Source organism: Lonchura striata, chromosome 27, assembly GCF_050655825.1.
Source record: "Lonchura striata isolate lonStrDom1 chromosome 27, ASM5065582v1, whole genome shotgun sequence".
In the NCBI taxonomy this organism is placed as follows: domain Eukaryota; kingdom Metazoa; phylum Chordata; class Aves; order Passeriformes; family Estrildidae; genus Lonchura; species Lonchura striata.
In genome coordinates this window covers 1,494,132-1,510,127 of record NC_140729.1, presented here as the reverse complement: position 1 = coordinate 1,510,127, position 15,996 = coordinate 1,494,132, and the positions used below count along the sequence as shown (strand labels likewise).

The 15,996-nt window shown below is 67.5% G+C and overlaps 2 protein-coding genes across 4 annotated transcripts; one reads left to right on the top strand and one right to left on the bottom strand.

The window, feature by feature from the left end:
* Positions 1 to 83: 83 nt before the first annotated feature.
* On the bottom strand, positions 84 to 1,812 carry PRR15L (proline rich 15 like). Its single transcript, XM_085561762.1, has one exon. It carries the CDS (start codon positions 1,211 to 1,213, stop codon positions 914 to 916), a length of 300 nt encoding a protein of 99 aa, XP_085417888.1. The 5' UTR covers positions 1,214 to 1,812; the 3' UTR covers positions 84 to 913.
* A 1,821-nt stretch (positions 1,813 to 3,633) lies between these two features.
* Positions 3,634 to 14,101, top strand: CDK5RAP3 (CDK5 regulatory subunit associated protein 3). 3 transcript variants are annotated; one of them, XM_077788340.2, is made up of 16 exons: positions 3,634 to 3,674; positions 4,231 to 4,288; positions 4,983 to 5,114; positions 5,727 to 5,827; positions 6,149 to 6,197; positions 6,826 to 7,004; positions 8,496 to 8,632; positions 9,501 to 9,663; positions 10,219 to 10,311; positions 10,459 to 10,530; positions 10,632 to 10,697; positions 10,790 to 10,865; positions 11,332 to 11,420; positions 12,174 to 12,379; positions 13,332 to 13,503; positions 13,748 to 14,101. In XM_077788340.2, exons 1-16 carry the CDS (start codon positions 3,669 to 3,671, stop codon positions 13,811 to 13,813), a joined length of 1,665 nt encoding a protein of 554 aa, XP_077644466.2. In that variant the 5' UTR covers positions 3,634 to 3,668; the 3' UTR covers positions 13,814 to 14,101. The 3 variants fall into 3 exon arrangements, with proteins under 3 accessions (XP_077644466.2, XP_085417886.1, XP_085417887.1); XM_085561760.1 differs by lacking the exons at positions 10,459 to 10,530; positions 10,632 to 10,697; XM_085561761.1 differs by lacking the exons at positions 10,459 to 10,530; positions 10,632 to 10,697; positions 12,174 to 12,379.
* The last annotated feature ends 1,895 nt before the right edge of the window (positions 14,102 to 15,996 follow it).

Below are 15,996 nucleotides of genomic sequence, written 5' to 3'. Positions count from 1 at the left end.
GATCCCGGGATCCGCAGGAAATCCCTGGAGCCGCCTCTGCGGGGTCAAGGATTCCTCAGGATGGCTCCCAGAGGGATCCAGACCTGCCAGGAGGAATCCCAGGATCCGCAGAAAATCCCGGGAGCCGCCTCAGCTTCCACCTCCCGCGTGTCCCTTTTTCCCTCGGGGTTAGGGATTCCCCGGGATGGCTCCCAGAGGGATCCCGGAGGGATCCAGAGCCTTCCCACCCTTCCGTGCCGGGTTCCGGAATCCCGGAGCTCTCCCGGATCCGCCTCTGCTTCCTCGTCCTTCACCGGGGCAGGGATTCCCCGCCCCGCCCCGCTCCCACCCGTGTCCCGCGGCGATCCGGAGCCTTCCCACCCCTCCAGGCCGGACCCAGCGGAGCTCTCCCGGAGCTGCCTCCGCCCCCAGGCTGGGTTTATTAACCGCAGTTAATTAGCAGCAGGCGCGAGCGCTCCCAGCCCGGCGGGGCGGGATCCCCGCTTCCAGCAGCGGGGAGCGATTCCCGGGAATTGCGGCTCCTCCTGGGAGCGCTCCGCGGTCCCCGCGCGGGGATCGGTCCCGCACGGTCCCTCGGGACGGGGAAGGGTCGCATCCCCTCCCGGGGCTCTGCAGCCCCTCGGGACTGGGGCACGAGCGGGGCTCGGCCCCAAAAAGCGACGGGAGGAGGGGATTGGGATGGGATTGGGAACGGGATCGGGAATGGGACTGGGGCAGAGCCAGGGCGGCCACGGGGGGACTGTCCTCATCCCAGTACGAACCAGTCGGCGCTGGGCAGCGGGAGGGACGGGGAGCGCCGGCCCCGCCGTGCCCCGGGGCCAGTCCCGCAGGTCAGGGATAATCTATCCACAGGTAAATTCCAGCCCGAGTTCTCTCCGCTCCGGCGGCCCCGGCGGGCGACAATCCTCCCGGCTCACTTCTCGTCGCGCTCGCCGGCCCCGCACAGGTTGGGATGCTCGGCCAGCGTCGCCCTGACTTTCTTCTTCTCCTTGAAGCGCCCGGAGTGCGAGACCTTGACGTGCTTGCCCTTGGTGCTCTTGTCCACGATCTTCTCCAGGCGGGCGGCGAAGCCGGGGGTCCCCTCGGGGCCCGGCCCCTCCGCGCCGTCCCCGCCCGGCGCCGCCGGCCCCTCGGGGCTCTCGTAGAGCACGGCGGGCGCTGCCTGCCGCTTCCGCAGGAACGTCAGCTTCCACCAGCCGTGCCCGTCGCCCATCCTGCAACGGGATTCGGGGGTCGCGCTCCCTCCCGCAGCTCCCGCCGCCCTCCCCGGGGCTGCGCTCCCGCAGCTGCATCGGGGGCGCGGCGCTTCCTTCCCGCGGGATGCTCGCGGCGGGATCCCCCGGGAGCACCGGGACGGGATGGGCGTTCCGCGGCTCGGGAATTGCGGAGGAAAGCCGGGAAAGGCCGCCGGCAGTGCCGGGAGCTGCCCTTATCAGCCACGTGTGGCGGGGAGGGAGCGCGGCGAGCAACCAGGAACAGGAACTGGGCAGGTGGCACCGGGAGGTGCCGGCGGCGCTGCCGGGGGGTCCCCGCCTGCCCCACACCGGGCTCGGCGCTCCCCGTCCCCGCCGGGGCCGGGCGGGAGCGCGGCAGGGGCCGGGGAAGGCTCCGGGACGGCTCCGGAGCCGAGCGTGGCTCCGGGGCAGGAACCGAGGGAAGGCGGCTCCCGAGCCCGGGGCACGGAGGGGATTCCCGGTGCCGGGGTGCAGCACAGCCCGGTGTCCCGTCCCTGTCCCCACCCGTGTCCCCGTGGCGCTCGGCCACCAGCGATCCCTCCCCGGTGTCGCCCGGGGCATCGCTTTGGGGACAAAACCCCCGTTTCCCGCTGCGACGTGGGGACAAGGGCACGGGGACTGCGGCCGCCACCCCGCCGCTGGCCCCGGTGTCCCCGGCGCCCCTTGCCCGTGCCGCAGCCAGGTGGGACCATCCCTGGCCGTGTCCCCAGAGCGTCCCCGGGGGTCCCACAAACCATCCCCGGCACGGATACCGCACCCCGGTACCTGCTCCTGCCGCGACGGGGTCCCGGGGCTGTCCCGGACTGTCCCGGAGGTATCCCGGGGATTTCCCGGGGTGTCCCGGGGGGGCAGCGTGGGCAGGTGCCACTCACCTGCCGCTGTCCCGGTGTTCCCGTCAAGGTGAACCCGCTCCCAAACCCCTCCCGCCGGAGCAAACAGCGGGGCCGGGCCAGGCACGGCTGAATATTCATGACAGGGAGCGGTGCCAGCCCCGGGAGGGTGGCCCTGGCTGGCCCCGGGTGGCCCTGGCTGGCCACAGGTGGCTCTGAGTGGCCCCGGGTGGCTTTGGGTGGCCCCAGGTGGCTCTGAGTGACCCTGAATGGCCCCGGTGGCTCTGGGTGACCCTGGGTGGCTCTGGGTGACCCTGGGTGGCTCTAGGTGGCCCCGGGTGGCTCTGGGTGACCCTGGGTGACCCTGGGTGGCTCTGGGTGACCCTGGGTGGCTCTAGGTGGCCCCGGGTGGCTCTGGGTGGCCCCGGGTGGCTCTGGGTGACCCTGGGTGGCCCCAGGTGGCCCCGGGTGGCTCTGGGTGGCCGTCACCGCCGCGGGCCGGCCGTGGCAGCGCTCGGGGCACGGTGGCCTCGAGGCCCGGTGGCGGCAGCTCGGTGGCACGAGCAGATCCCGAGGTGGCACGACGAGGGTCGGGCACCGGGAGCGGGGGAACCGCGGCCCCCGCTGGGAGCAGCTCGCGCTGTCCCCACCGGGTCACCGGCACCGTGTCCCCACGGGGATCCCGCAGGGATTGGGATCTGCTCGGGGATCCTGCAGGGTTTGGGATCTGCTCAGGAGGCTCGCGGGGATCCCTGAGGGATGGCTGGGAGGGATCCCGGGGATCCCGGCTCGGTACTGGGGCACCTTGGGACTGGGACCGGGATTGGTGCCAGGTTTGGAACCGGGACTGGAATTAAGGGTGGAATTGGGATTGGGACTGGGATTATGGCCGGGACCAGGATCGGGACCGGGATCTGGACCGGGATCGGGATTGGGATCAGGGAAGGGACCGGGACCGCTATCGGTATCAGGATCAGGACCGGGATCGGGATCGGGCCTGGGATTTGCTCCGGGCCCGGGATCAGGACCGGGACCGGGATCAGGACCGGGCCCGGGATTTGCTCCGGGCCCGGGATCAGGACCGGGCCCGGGATTTGCTCCGGGCCCGGGATCGGGATCGGGCCCGGGATTTGTTCCGGGCCCGGGATCAGGAGCGGGCCCGGGATTTGCTCCGGGCCCGGGATCAGGACCGGGATCAGGATTTGCTCCGGGCCCGGGATCAGGACCGGGCCCGGGATTTGCTCCGGGCCCGGGATCAGGATTTGCTCCGGGCCCGGGATCAGGACCGGGACCGGGATCAGGAGCAGGCCCGGGATTTGCTCCGGGCCCGGGATCAGGACTGGTTCCAGGTTTGGAGCCGGGACCGGGTCCGGGCCCCCCGAACTCCCACCGCCCTCTCCGATTGGTCCGATCCATCCCCGCCCCTTTCCCCTCCAGCCAATCGAAACACAGGGACGTGGCGCTGCTTCCGAGCTGAAGCCTTGTGATTGGCGGGAGCGGGACCTTGGGGCGGGGCGCGCTTTGATTGGCTGAGGCGCGGGAGCTGAGGCCGCCGATTGGCTGGAGCGGGGAGGGCGGAAGTGGAGGGGCGGTGACGGGAAAGATGGAGGTGCGGAGCGGAGCGGGGAAAGGAGCGGGACCGGGAGCGGGGAAGGGAGCGGGACCGGGACCGGGGAAGGGAGCGGGACCGGGGAAAGGACCGGGACCGGGAGCGGAGCGGGGAAAGGAGCGGGACCGGGACGGGGACCGGGACCGGGACCGGGACCGGGACCCGGAGCGGGGAAAGGAGCGGGACCGGGACCGGGGAAGGGAGCGGCACCGGGACCGGGAGCGGGGAAAGGGCCGGGGAAGGGACCGGGAGCGGGGAAGGGAGCGGGGAAAGGGCCGGGAGCGGGAGCGGGGAAAGGGCCGGGGAACGGAGCGGCACCGAGGAAGGGAGCGGGGAAAGGGCCGGGGAAGGGATCGGGACCGGTACCGGGAACGGGACCGGGACCGGTACCGGGGAAGGGGCCGGGAGCGGGTCCAGGTCCAGGGCAGCGGGGCCAGCCGGGCCCGCCGCTGGAGCGGAGGGTCCCGACCCCCGCCCCGCTCCGGTGCCGCTCCCGGTGCCGCTCCCGGTGCCGGTGCCGGTTCCCGCAGCCCCGTTCCTGCCGTGTCCCCCGCAGGTCGCTCCCCAGGACTACCGGAACGTTCCCATCGACATCCAGACCAGCAAGCTGATGGGTACGGGAAGGAATCCCGGCCCCGGGAAGGAATCCCGGCGCCGGCCTCTCCCGGCTCCGCTTCCCTCCGAACCGGGCAGGGACCGGGAATTCATCCCGATGATCCCGGCCCAGTTCCCGCGTTTTTCCTCCTGCCCTGGGGGCAGAGCTGGGATCCATCCCAGAGGTTGGGAGAACACTCGGGAATTCCTCCCGGTGTTTGTCCCCCATGTCCCCAAACCCGGGGGTGTCCCTGCGGTGATGGCACTGTCCCCTTAGCCCAGGGGTGTCCCCATGCCCGGTGCTGTCCCCAAACCTGGGCTGTCCCAAACCCTGCTGTCCCCAAACCTGGGCTGTCCCTGCGGTGTCATGGGCCTGTCTCTATCCTGGGCTGTCCCAAACCCCGCTGTCCCTGTACCTGGCTGTGCCTGTGGTGACACAGACCTGTCCCTGTGGTGGCACAGTGCTGTCCCTGTACCCGGCTGCCCCTACAGTGACATGGTGCTGTCCCCATACCCGGCTGTCCCCACGGTGACACGGTGCTGTCCTCACGGTGACACGGTGCTGTCCCCACGGTGACATGGTGCTGTCCCCATACCCGGCTGTCCCCACGGTGACAGACTGGCTGCAGGACCGGCGGCACTGCGGGCGCCGCTGGCCCTATGGTGACACAGACCTGTCCCTGTGGTGACACGGTGCTGTCCCCACGGTGACAGACTGGCTGCAGGACCGGCGGCACTGCGGGCGCCGCTGGCCCGCGCAGGTGGCGCAGGTGCGGGAGCGGATCCGCGCGGCGCTGCAGGACATGCCCGAGCACCCCGAGATCCGAGCGCTGCTCCAGGGCTCCTGTCAGTGCCTGCGGGGCCGGGGGTTTGGGGTCTGGGGGATTTGGGGAATTTGGAGTTGGGGTTTGGAGATTGGAGGTTGGGAACTGGGATTTGGGAATTGGGGATTTCATATTTGGAGATTTGGGGTTTGGGGTATTTGGGGTTTGGGGTATTTGGGGTCTGAGGTATTTGGGGTCTGGGGTCTGGAGTTTAGGGTATTTGGGGTTAGGGCTATTTGGGGTCTGGGGCTTGGGGTATTTGGGGTTTGGGGTATTTAGGATTTGGGGTTTGGGGTGTTTGGGGTTTGGGGTCGGGGTTTGGAGATTGGGGGTTGGGAACTGGGATTTGGAAATTGGGGATTTCATATTTGGAGATTTGGGGTTTGGGGGCTTGGGTCTGGGGTATTTTCGGGTCTGGGGTTTGGGATTTGGGGATGGTTCTTCCCACCCCCCACCCCACCCCCCACCCAAGAGCCAGGATTTGGGGTGGTGGTGGCACCTCAAGAACCCCCCAAAACCTCCTGGGGATCCCCTAAAACCTCCCGGGGATCCCTCAAAACCCATTGGAGATTCTCTAAAACCTCCTGAGGGTCCCCCCAAGCCCCCCAGGCCCCTGACCCCACTGCCCCCCCAGACCTGCACTACTTCCACTGCCTGCGCATCGTGGAGATCCTCAAGGGCACCGAGGCCTCCACCAAGAACCTCTTCGGCCGCTACTCGTCCCAGAGGATGAAGGTGGGGGCGCCCTCCTCTTCCTCCTCCTCCTCCTCTTCCACCTCCATCCTCCTTTTCTTCCTCTTTCTCCTCATCCTCGTCTTTCTCTTCACACTCCCCATCCTCCTGTTCCTCCTTGTCCTCCTTACCCTCCTCATCTTCTTCTCCCTTGTCTTCCTCGTCCTCCTCTTCCTCTTCTTCCTCCTTTTCCTCCACATCCTCTTCTTCCTTGTCCTCTTCCTCTTCTTCCTCCTCTTCCAGCTCCATCCTCCTTTTCTTCCTCTTCCTCCTCCTTCTCCTCCTCCTTCTGCTGCTGCTGCTGACCCTGGTGTTTGTCCCCAGGACTGGCAGGAGATCGTGTCCCTCTATGAGAAGGACAACGCCTACCTGGGTGAGGGGGGAATCACGGGAATAACGGGAATATCGGGAATAATGGGAATATTGGGAATTATGGGAATATGGGAATAGTGGGAGTGGGAATTATGGGAATATGGTAATAAAGGGAAGGGGAATAATGGGAATTGGAATATTTAGGATAATGGGGATAATGGGAATAATGGGAATGGGAATGGGAATTCCCTGAGGTGTCCCAAAGAACCCCCCGGGTGGGTGAAATTTAATCCCCAAACTGGGATGGGAAAAGATGGAACAGGGGAATCCGGCACCCAAACTGGGTCAGGATTTAAGGTGAATTCAGCCCCAAACTGGGACAGGATTTAAGCTGAATTCAGCCCCAAACTGGGACAGGATTTAAGCTGAATTCAGCCCCAAACCAGGATGGGATTTGAGGTGAATTCAGCCCCAAACCGGGATGGGATTTAAGGTGAATTCAGCCCCAAACTGGGACAGGATTTAAGGTGAATTCAGCCCCAAACCGGGATGGGATTTAAGGTGAATTCAGCCCCAGACCGGGTCAGGACGGGATTTAAAGCTCAGGGTGTACTCGATCCCGCGGGACGAGCCCCCCGGGGTGTCGGGGACGCCCCGAGCCCCTCGGGGTGACCCCGCCGTCCCCCCAGCCGAGCTCTGCAGCCTGCTGGGGCGCAGCGTCAGCTACGAGGCGCCGGCGCTGCGGCGGCAGCGGGGCCGCTGGCAGCAGGCGCAGCAGGAGCTGGCGCGGCGCGAGGACGAGTGCCAGCTGCGGGCGGGCGAGCTCCGCGAGCGCTTCCTCGGCTCCTGCCGCCAGTACGGCATCGCCGTGAGTGCCCGCGCAGCGCCGGGGCAGCGGGACGGGCTGGGGAGAGCGGGAATGAGCCCAGAACGGGCTGGGAATGAGCCCAGAACAGACCGGGAATGAGCCCAGAACAGGCCGGGAATGAGCCCAAAACAGGCCGGGAATGAGCCCAGAACGGGCCGGGAATGAGACCAGACCGGGCCGGGAATGAGCCCAGAACGGGCCGGGAATGAGCCCAGAATGGGCTGGGAATGAGCCCAGAGCAGGCTGGGAATGAGCCCAAAACAGGCTGGGAATGAGCCCAAAACAGGCCGGGAATGAGCCCAGAACGGGCCGGGAATGAGCCCAAAACAGGCCGGGAATGAGCCCAGAACGGGCCGGGAATGAGCCCAGAATGGGCTGGGAATGAGCCCAGAACGGGCCGGGAATGAGCCCAGAACGGGCCGGGAATGAGCCCAAAACAGGCTGGGAATGAGCCCAAAACAGGCTGGGAATGAGCCCAAAACAGCCCGGGAATGAGACCAGACCGGGCCGGGAATGAGCCCAGAGCAGGCTGGGAATGAGCCCAGAACGGGCTGGGAATGAGCCCAAAACAGGCCGGGAATGAGCCCAAAACAGGCTGGGAATGAGCCCAGAACGGGCTGGGAATGAGCCCAGAGCAGGCCGGGAATGAGCCCAAAACAGGCCGGGAATGAGCCCAGAACAGGCCGGGAATGAGCCCAAAACAGGCTGGGAATGAGCCCAAAACAGGCCGGGAATGAGCCCAGAACGGGCCGGGAATGAGCCCAAAACGGGCCGGGAATGAGCCCAGAACAGGCTGGGAATGAGCCCAGAACGGGCTGGGAATGAGCCCAAAACAGGCTGGGAATGAGCCCAGAGTAGGCCGGGAATGAGCCCAGAACAGGCTGGGAATGAGCCCAGAACAGGCCGGGAATGAGCCCAGAACAGGCCGGGAATGAGCCCAGAACGGGCCGGGAATGAGCCCAGAACGGGCTGGGAATGAGCCCAAAACAGGCCGGGAATGAGCCCAAAACAGGCTGGGAATGAGCCCAGAACGGGCTGGGAATGAGCCCAGAACAGGCCGGGAATGAGCCCAAAACAGGCCGGGAATGAGCCCAAAACAGGCCGGGAATGAGCCCAGAGCAGGCTGGGAATGAGCCCAGAGCAGGCCGGGAATGAGCCCAAAACAGGCCGGGAATGAGCCCAGAACGGGCTGGGAATGAGCCCAGAACAGGCCGGGAATGAGCCCAGACCGGGCCGGGAATGAGCCCAGAGCAGGCCGGGAATAGCCCCAGATGGGCCCCAAAATAACCCCTGAACAGAGCCTGAAACAGGTGTCCCCGCAGTGTCCCAGGGTGTCCCTGTGGTGTCCCTAGGGTGTCCCCTCAGTGTCCCCTCAGTGTCCCCTCGTGTCCCTACAGTGTCCCCAAGTGTCCCAGGGTGTCCCTGTGGTGTCCCCAGGGTGTCCCCAGGGTGTCCCCTCAGTGTCCCCTCGTGTCCCCGCGGTGTCCCCAGGGCGAGGACGTGCGCCGGGAGCTGCTGGCGCAGGCTCAGGCGCTGCCGTCGCTGCTGTCCCGCGTCGGGGACGGTGCCAGCGCCCTCGGGGACGCCATCGAGCTGTACCAGGCCTGCGTGGCCTTCGTGTGTGACAGGTGGGACGGCCCCGACACCCCAAAACGGCCCTGGTACCCCAAAACAGCCCTGAAACAGCCCTGACACCCCAAAATCAGTCCCAAAACGGCCCCAGAACAGCCCCAAAACAGCCCTGGTGCCCCAAAATGGCCCCAAAACAGCCCTGGCACCCCAAAATCAGCCCCAAAACAGCCCTAACACCCCAAAACAGCCATTACACCCCCCAAAACAGACCCTACCCCCAAAACCAGCCCTGGCACCCCTCAGTACAGACCCTACCCCCAAAACCAGTCCCCAGACTTCCCTCAGCCACCCTAAAACAGCCCCAGAACAGCTCCCAGTCCCTCCCAACCCCTGGCGCTGCGGGTGCTGCGGTGTCCCCAGCCCCGGTGTCCCCATGACCAATGTCCCCCTGTCCCCCCTCTGTCCCCCTGTCCCCTCTCTGTCCCCGTGTCCCCTCTCTGTCCCCTCTGTCCCCATGTCCCCTGTCCCCTCTCTGTCCCCATGTCCCCTCTCTGTCCCCCCGTCCCCTCTCCTGTCCCCTGTCCCCTCTCTGTCCCCCTGTCCCCTCTCTGTCCCCTCTCTGTCCCCATGTCCCCGCTGCTGTCCCCATGTCCCATCTGCTGTCCCCATGTCCCCTCTCTGTCCCCCTGTCCCCTCTCTGTCCCCCCTGTCCCCTCTCTGTCCCCATGTCCCCTCTGCTGTCCCTCTGTCCCCTCTCTGTCCCCTCTCTGTCCCCCCTCTGTCCCCCTGTCCCCTCTCTGTCCCCTCTCTGTCCCCCTGTCCTCTCTCTGTCCCCCTGTCCCCTCTCTGTCCCCTCTCTGTCCCCCTGTCCCCTCTCTGTCCCCTGTCCCCTCTCTGTCCCCTCTCTGTCCCCTGTCCCCGCAGCCCCGGGGCCGAGGCGCTGCCGCTGCTCCGGCACGTTGCGTCCCACGGGAACTCCTCGGTGTTCCGCTGGCGAACCGGGCGGGAGCCGCGGCGCCTGGAGCGGCCCGAGCCGGCACCGGAGCCGGAGCCGCCGCGGGAGGACGCGGGGGACACGGGGGACACGGTGGGTGCCCCGGGGGACACGGGGGGACACGGGGGACACGGTGGGGGACACGGGGGGACACGGGGACATGGGGGTTGCCACGGGGGACACGGTGGGGGACACGGGGGAGAACACGGGGGACAGGGGGGACACGGGGTGTGCCCTGGGGGACACGGGGGACACGGTGGGGGACACGGGGGGACACAGGGGGACACGGGGGACACGGTGGGGGACACGGGGGGACACGGGGACATGGGGGTTGCCACGGGGGACACGGTGGGGGACACGGGGGAGAACACGGGGGACAGGGGGGACACGGGGGGTGCCCTGGGGGGCACGGGGGACACGATTTGGGGGACAGGGGGGACAGGGAGGGGGACACGGGGAAGTGCCACGGGGGACACAGAGGACAGGGAGGGTGCCCCGGGGGACACTGGAGGTGCCCCGGGGACACGGGGAACACGGAGGGGGGGACACGGTAGATGCCCCGGGGGACACGGGGGGACCCCGGGTGGCTCTGCCGGGCGGGGCCGGGCCGGGCCGAGCCTCAGCACCGGTCCGGGGCCGTTCCCGCAGATCGACTGGGGGGATTTCCCCGCCGAGCCGCCCCGGGGCGGGGACACCGGCGGCGACACCGGCGGCGACACCGCGGAGCAGGCCGGGCCCCAGGTGGGTGACGCCCCTGTGTCCCCAAATGCTGCCTGTGTCAGCCTTTGTCACCTTCCATTCCTCAGGGGATGGTGGCATTGATGGGGGTGATTTCCCTGTGTCCCCAAACCCCCCCTGTGTCACCCTTTGTCACCTTTCATTCCCCAGGGGGACGATGGCATCGACTGGGGTGACAGAGAGGGACAGGAAGGGACGATCACAGCAGAGCCCAGCCCCCAGGTGGGTGACACCCTCAGAGCCGAGTGTCCCTGTGTCCCCAAAGCCCCCCTGTCTCACCCTTTGTCACTCAGTGTCACACTTTGTCACTTTTCATTCTCCAGGGGGACGACGGCATCGACTGGGGCGATGGCGAGAAGGGGACAATCACAGCAGAGCCCAGCCCCCAGGTGGGTGACACCCCCAGGGCTGGGTGTCCCTGTGTCCCCAGACCCCCCCAGAGTCCCCCTGATGTCACCCTTTGTCACCCTTTGCTCCCCAGGGGGACGATGGCATCGACTGGGGTGACGGAGAGGGACAGGAGGGGACGATCACCGTGCTGGAGGCTGGAACTGAGGGTGAGCAGGGCTGGGGGGTCCCAAATCCCCCCAAATCCCCCGTGCCCAGTGCCCATGGACACCCCAGGGGGTTTGGGGTGGGACAGGGAAAGATTTGGGTGCTGGGTAGGGAATTTTGGGTTCTGGGCAGGGATTTGGGTGCTGGGAAGGGGTTTGGGGTGCTGGGCAGGGGTTTGGGGTGCTGGGCAGGGATTTGGGTGCTGGGCAGGGATTTTTGGGTGCTGGGCAGGGATTTGGGGTGCTGGGCAGGGGTTTGGGTGCTGGGCAGGGATTTTTGGGTGCTGGGCAGGGATTTGGGTGCTGGGCAGGGGTTTGGGGTGCTGGGCAGGGATTTGGGGTGCTGGGCAGGGATTTTGGGTGCTGGGCAGGGATTTTGGGTGCTGGGCAGGGATTTTGGGTGCTGGGCAGGGGTTTGGGGCTCCCTGGGGTGAAGCTGAGCTGAGTTTGGGGTCCCACCCCGCCGCAGCCCCCGAGGACGTTGCCCGCGGCTCGGACGCGCTGACCCTGCTGGAGAACCCCGAGACACGGAACCAGTTCATCGACGAGCTGATGGAGGTGGGCGCCAGGGACAGCGGTGACCCTGGGGTGTCCCTGGAGGTGACCCTGGGGTGGCCCTGGTGGTAGCCCTGGTGGTGGCCCCAGCAGTGGTATTGGTGGTGGCCCTGTTGGTGGCCCTAGCAGTGACCCTGTTGGTGGCCCTGATGGTGACCCTGACCATGGCCCTGGTGGTGGCCCTGATGGTGGCCCTGTTGGTGGCCCTGTTGGTGGCCCTGGTGGTGGCCCTGCAGGTGGCTCTGCTGTGGCCCTGACAGTGAGCCTGGAGGCAGCTCTGGCAGTGGTATTGGTGATGGTTCTGATGGTGGCCCTGGCAGTGGTCCCAGCAGTGGCCCTGATGGTGACCCTGACCGTGGCCCTGCTGTGCCCTGTTGGTGGCCCTGGCAGTGGCCTTGGTGGTGGCTCTGGAGGTGGCCCTGGCAGTGGTATTGGTGATGGTCCTGATGGTGGCTCTGACAGTAGCCATGGTGGTGACCCCACTGGTGTCCCTGGTGGTGACACTGGCTTTGGCCCTGTTGGTGGCCCTGGTGGTGGCCCTGGAGCTGGCCCTGCTGGTGGCCCTGGCAGTGGCCCTGGCAGTGGTATTGGTGATGGCCCTGCTGGTGGCCATGGTGGTGGCCCTGCTGTGGCCCCAGTGCTGGCCCTGACAGTGGCCTTGTTGGTGGCCCTGCTGGTGGCCTGGCAGTGGTGTTGCTGGTGGCCCCGCCGTGCCCTGACGCCGCCCGTGCCCTGTCCCCTGTCCCCTGTCTGCAGCTGGAGCTGTTCCTGGCGCAGCGGCTGCAGGAGCTGGAGGCCGAGGCCGACGTGGTGGCCATGAGCCAGCTGCAGCTGGCCCCGGCCGCGCTGCAGGGCCAGAGCCGCGGGCGGCTGCGGGCGCAGCTGGCCACCGCGCAGGACCTGCTGCGCCAGCTCTGCTCCCGCAGCGTGCAGCACCTCTGCATGATCCTCGCCTCGCCCAGGTGCCGGGACTGCCCCGAAGGGACAGACTGCCCCAAAACGGCCCTAAACTGCCCCAAAACGGCCCTAAACTGCCCCAAACTGCCCCGAAACAGCCCCAAAACTGCCCCAAAACAGTCCTAAACTGCCCCAAACGGACCCAAACTGCCCCAAAACAGCCCCAAAATGGCCTTAAACAGCCCCGAAATGGCCCTAAACGGCCCTAAAGTGCCCCAAAACAGCCTTAAACTGCCCCAAACAGCCGCGTGCTGTCCCCGCTGTCCTGTATCCCCATTGTCCCCCTCCCCGCGGTGACCCATGCTGTCCCGTGTCCCTGCTGTTCCCTGCCCTGCAGTGACTTCTGTCCCATGTCCCCTGCCCCGCAGTGAGGCCTTTCCCGTGTCCCGTGTCCCCCGCCCCATGGTGACCCCGGTGCTGTCCCCATTGTCCCCTCCCCATAGTGAACCCGCTGTCCCCTGTCCCGTGTCCCTCTCCCCGTGCTGTCCCGGGTCCCGGGTCCCCTCCCCACAGTGACCCCTGTCCTGTGTCCCCATTGTCCCCTCTCTGCAGTGACCCCGCTGTCCCGTGTCCCTCTCCCCGTGCTGTCCCGTGTCCCGTGTCCCCTGTCCCGTGTCCCTCTCCCCGTGCTGTCCCGTGTCCCGTGTCCCCTGTCCTGTGTCCCCTCTCTGCGGTGACCCCGCTGTCCCCTGTCCCGTGTCCCTCTCCCCATGCTGTCCCGTGTCCCGTGTCCCCTGTCCTGTGTCCCCTCTCTGCGGTGACCCCGCTGTCCCCTGTCCCGTGTCCCTCTCCCTGTGCTGTCCCGGGTCCCGGGTCCCTTCCCCACAGTGACCGCTGTCCCCTCTCCCGTGTTCCCATTGTCCCCTCCCCATGCTGTCCCGTGTCCCGTGTCCCTCTCCCCGTGCTGTCCTGTGTCCCGTGTCCCCTCCCCGCGGTGACCCCTGTCCCGTGTCGCAGGTACGTGGAGCGGGTGGCTGCGCTGCTGCGGCGGCAGCTGCTGCAGGCCGAGCTGCTGCAGGCCAAGCGAGCGGCGCTGGGCCAGCGGCGCCGCCAGGCCCTGGCCGAGCAGGCGGCCCTGGAGCCGCGGCTGCAGCGGCTGCAGGAGAGCAGCCGGGAGCTGCAGCGCCTGGTGAGGGACCCCCGAGAGCCCCCCGAGACTCCCGAAAACCCCTGAGCCCCCCTAAGCCCTCCAAGCCCCCCCAAGCTCCCCCTGAGCCCCCTAAGAGCCCCCCAAGAGCCCCCGAGACCCCCTGATCCCCCTGAGCCCTTTCAGGCCCCCCAAGAGCCCCCCTGAGCCCTCCCAAGCCCCCCTGAGCCTTCCGAGCCCCCCAAGAGCCCCCCGAGCCCCCCTGAGACCCCCGGTGCCGTTGCAGATCGAGGCCGACATCTCCAAGCGCTACGGGGGGCGCCCGGTGAACCTGATGGGCGTCAACGTGTGACACTGGGACACCTGGGGACATCAGACACCTGTGACACCGGGGGACATCGGCCTGTGACACCTGGGGACATCAGAGTGACACTGTGACACTTTGGGACATCAATTTAACACCTGGGAACATCAGAGTGTGACACTGGGGACATCAGCCTGGGACCCCCAGGGGACACCAGCCTGTGCCTGTGGCCCCTGATGTCACGGGGGGTCCCCAGGGTGCCGCGCCCATCCCAGCCCCCCCTGCCCACCCGGGGGTGCTGCGGTGTCGCCGAATAAACCCAAATTTGTTGTCACATCGAGTGGGCTTGGGGCGGGGACAGGGATGGGACAGGGACGGGGATGGGGGCAGGGAAAGGGACAGGGACAGGGATGGGACGGGGGACAGGGACAAGGATGGGGACAGGGGGGTGGGGGCCAGACCCGGAGCGGGGCTCGGGGCCACCGGCCCCGCTCCTTTGGGTGCCCCGGGGGTCCCATTTCCCAGCAGAGCGGGCGGTGCGTGGGCGCTGTCGCCGCCGCTGGCGGTCCCCGGGCGCGGTGGCACCGGGACCCCGCGATCACCCCAGACCCCCCTAAACCCCCCAAAACTGGGCCGGACTGGGATAAACTGGGACAAACTGGGCCGGACTGGGATAAACTGGGACAAACTGGGCGGGGGCTCCGCAGCGGCTTCGGGGCGGGGCTGCCGCGCCCAGTGACGTCACACGATGGCCACGCCCCCTCCGACAGCTGATTGGCTGGTGTCGCGATAGCCCAGCCGCAATTCAGGCCTCCCGGCCGCTGATTGGCCCGGCTCTGCTGTGGCACCGCCCCCAGACGGGGCTGGGAGTTCTCAATGGGGCTGGGGGGTCCCAATGGGGCTAGGAGTTCTCAATGGGGCTGGGGGGTTCCTAATGGGGCTGGGGGGGTCCCAATGGGTGTTTTGGGGTGCTGTGGGGTGTTTTGGGGCGCTGTGAGGTGGTTTGATGTGTTTTGGGGCGTTCTGGGTTGTTTTGGGGCGCTGTGGGGCCGCTGTCTCCCCCGCCAGCCCTTTTGTCCCCGCCTTTGTCCCCGTGTCACCCGCGGGGCCTTCGCGCCCCCCCCCAATTCTCCTCCTCCTCCTCTTTGTTCTCGGTTCCGAGGGGACACCGAGGGGACACGGAACCCCCCGGGCATGGGGATACCCAGGAGGGGGCTGGGCTGGGTTTTGGGGGGCGCTCCGTGCCCTGAAACCCCCCCCACCCCCGGCCGGCTCCGCTTTGCGGGTCCCCAGGGGGAGGGGACCCCCTGTGATTGAGGGGGGGGCGCTACAATGGGGAGTCCCCAGAAGGGAAGGGGGTTCGTAGGGGCGGAGTTTTGGGGGGTCTCGGGCACCGGGGGGTCCCGGTTTGGGGGGTCAGGGCGGGGTCCCGGAGACGGGGGTCCCCGTTTGGGGGGTCAGGGCGGGGTCCCGGAGACGGGGGTCCCCGTTTGGGGGGTCAGGGCGGGGTCCCGGAGACGGGGGTCCCCGTTTGGGGGGTCAGGGCGGGGTCCCGTGCGCTGCCGCGGAGCCGCCGGCAGGTGGCGCTGCAGGACCGCGAATGCGCGAAGGGGCGTGACACCGGGGGCGGGGCCAATGTATGAATGGGCGTGGTCAAATACCTTATTAGGTTATTTATACTTTTAATGGGCGGGTCTATGCAAATAAATCCGGTGTCGCAAGGGGCGCTGGGAAAGAGCCGTGCTGGGGCCGCGGCGTTGGGGGGCGAAGCGGGGGCGGATTTTGGGGTCCCGGGGGGGATTTTGGGGTGCCAAGAGCGCATTTTGGGGTGCCATGGGAGCGTGGGGGGCCCTGGACAGGCCGTGCCAGCCCGGGCGGCTCTGTAGGGTTGGGGTTACCCCCCGAGAATGGGGCAAAACCCGGGTGGGTGGGGGGGGTCCCAAAAAGGGGTGATCCCAATGTGGGGAGGGGTCTGTGGGGTTGGGGTGTCCCAAAAAGGGGTGATCCCAATGTGGGGAGGGGTCTGTGGGGTTGGGGTGTCCCAAAAAGGGGTGATCCCAATGTGGGGAGGGGTCTGTGGGGTTGGGGTGTCCCAAAAAGGGGTGATCCCAATGTGGGGAGGGGTCTGTGGGGTTGGGGGTCCCAAAAAGGGGTGATCCCAACGTTGGGGTGTCCTCAGGATGATTGTCCTAAGGTTTGGGGGGGGCTGTAGGGAACATCCATGGGGAGTG

Excerpts from the sequence above, each read along its gene's own strand:
- CDK5RAP3 (XM_077788340.2), top strand. Across the intron at positions 5,115-5,726 it reads AGCGCTGCTCCAGGGCTCCT|ACCTGCACTACTTCCACTGC; the intron begins GTCAGTGCCTGC and ends CTGCCCCCCCAG. Across the intron at positions 9,664-10,218 it reads CGGGGGACACGGGGGACACG|ATCGACTGGGGGGATTTCCC; the intron begins GTGGGTGCCCCG and ends CCGTTCCCGCAG.
- PRR15L (XM_085561762.1), bottom strand. The coding sequence starts at position 1,213 with ATGGGCGACGGGCACGGCTGGTGGAAGCTGACGTTCCTGCGGAAGCGG.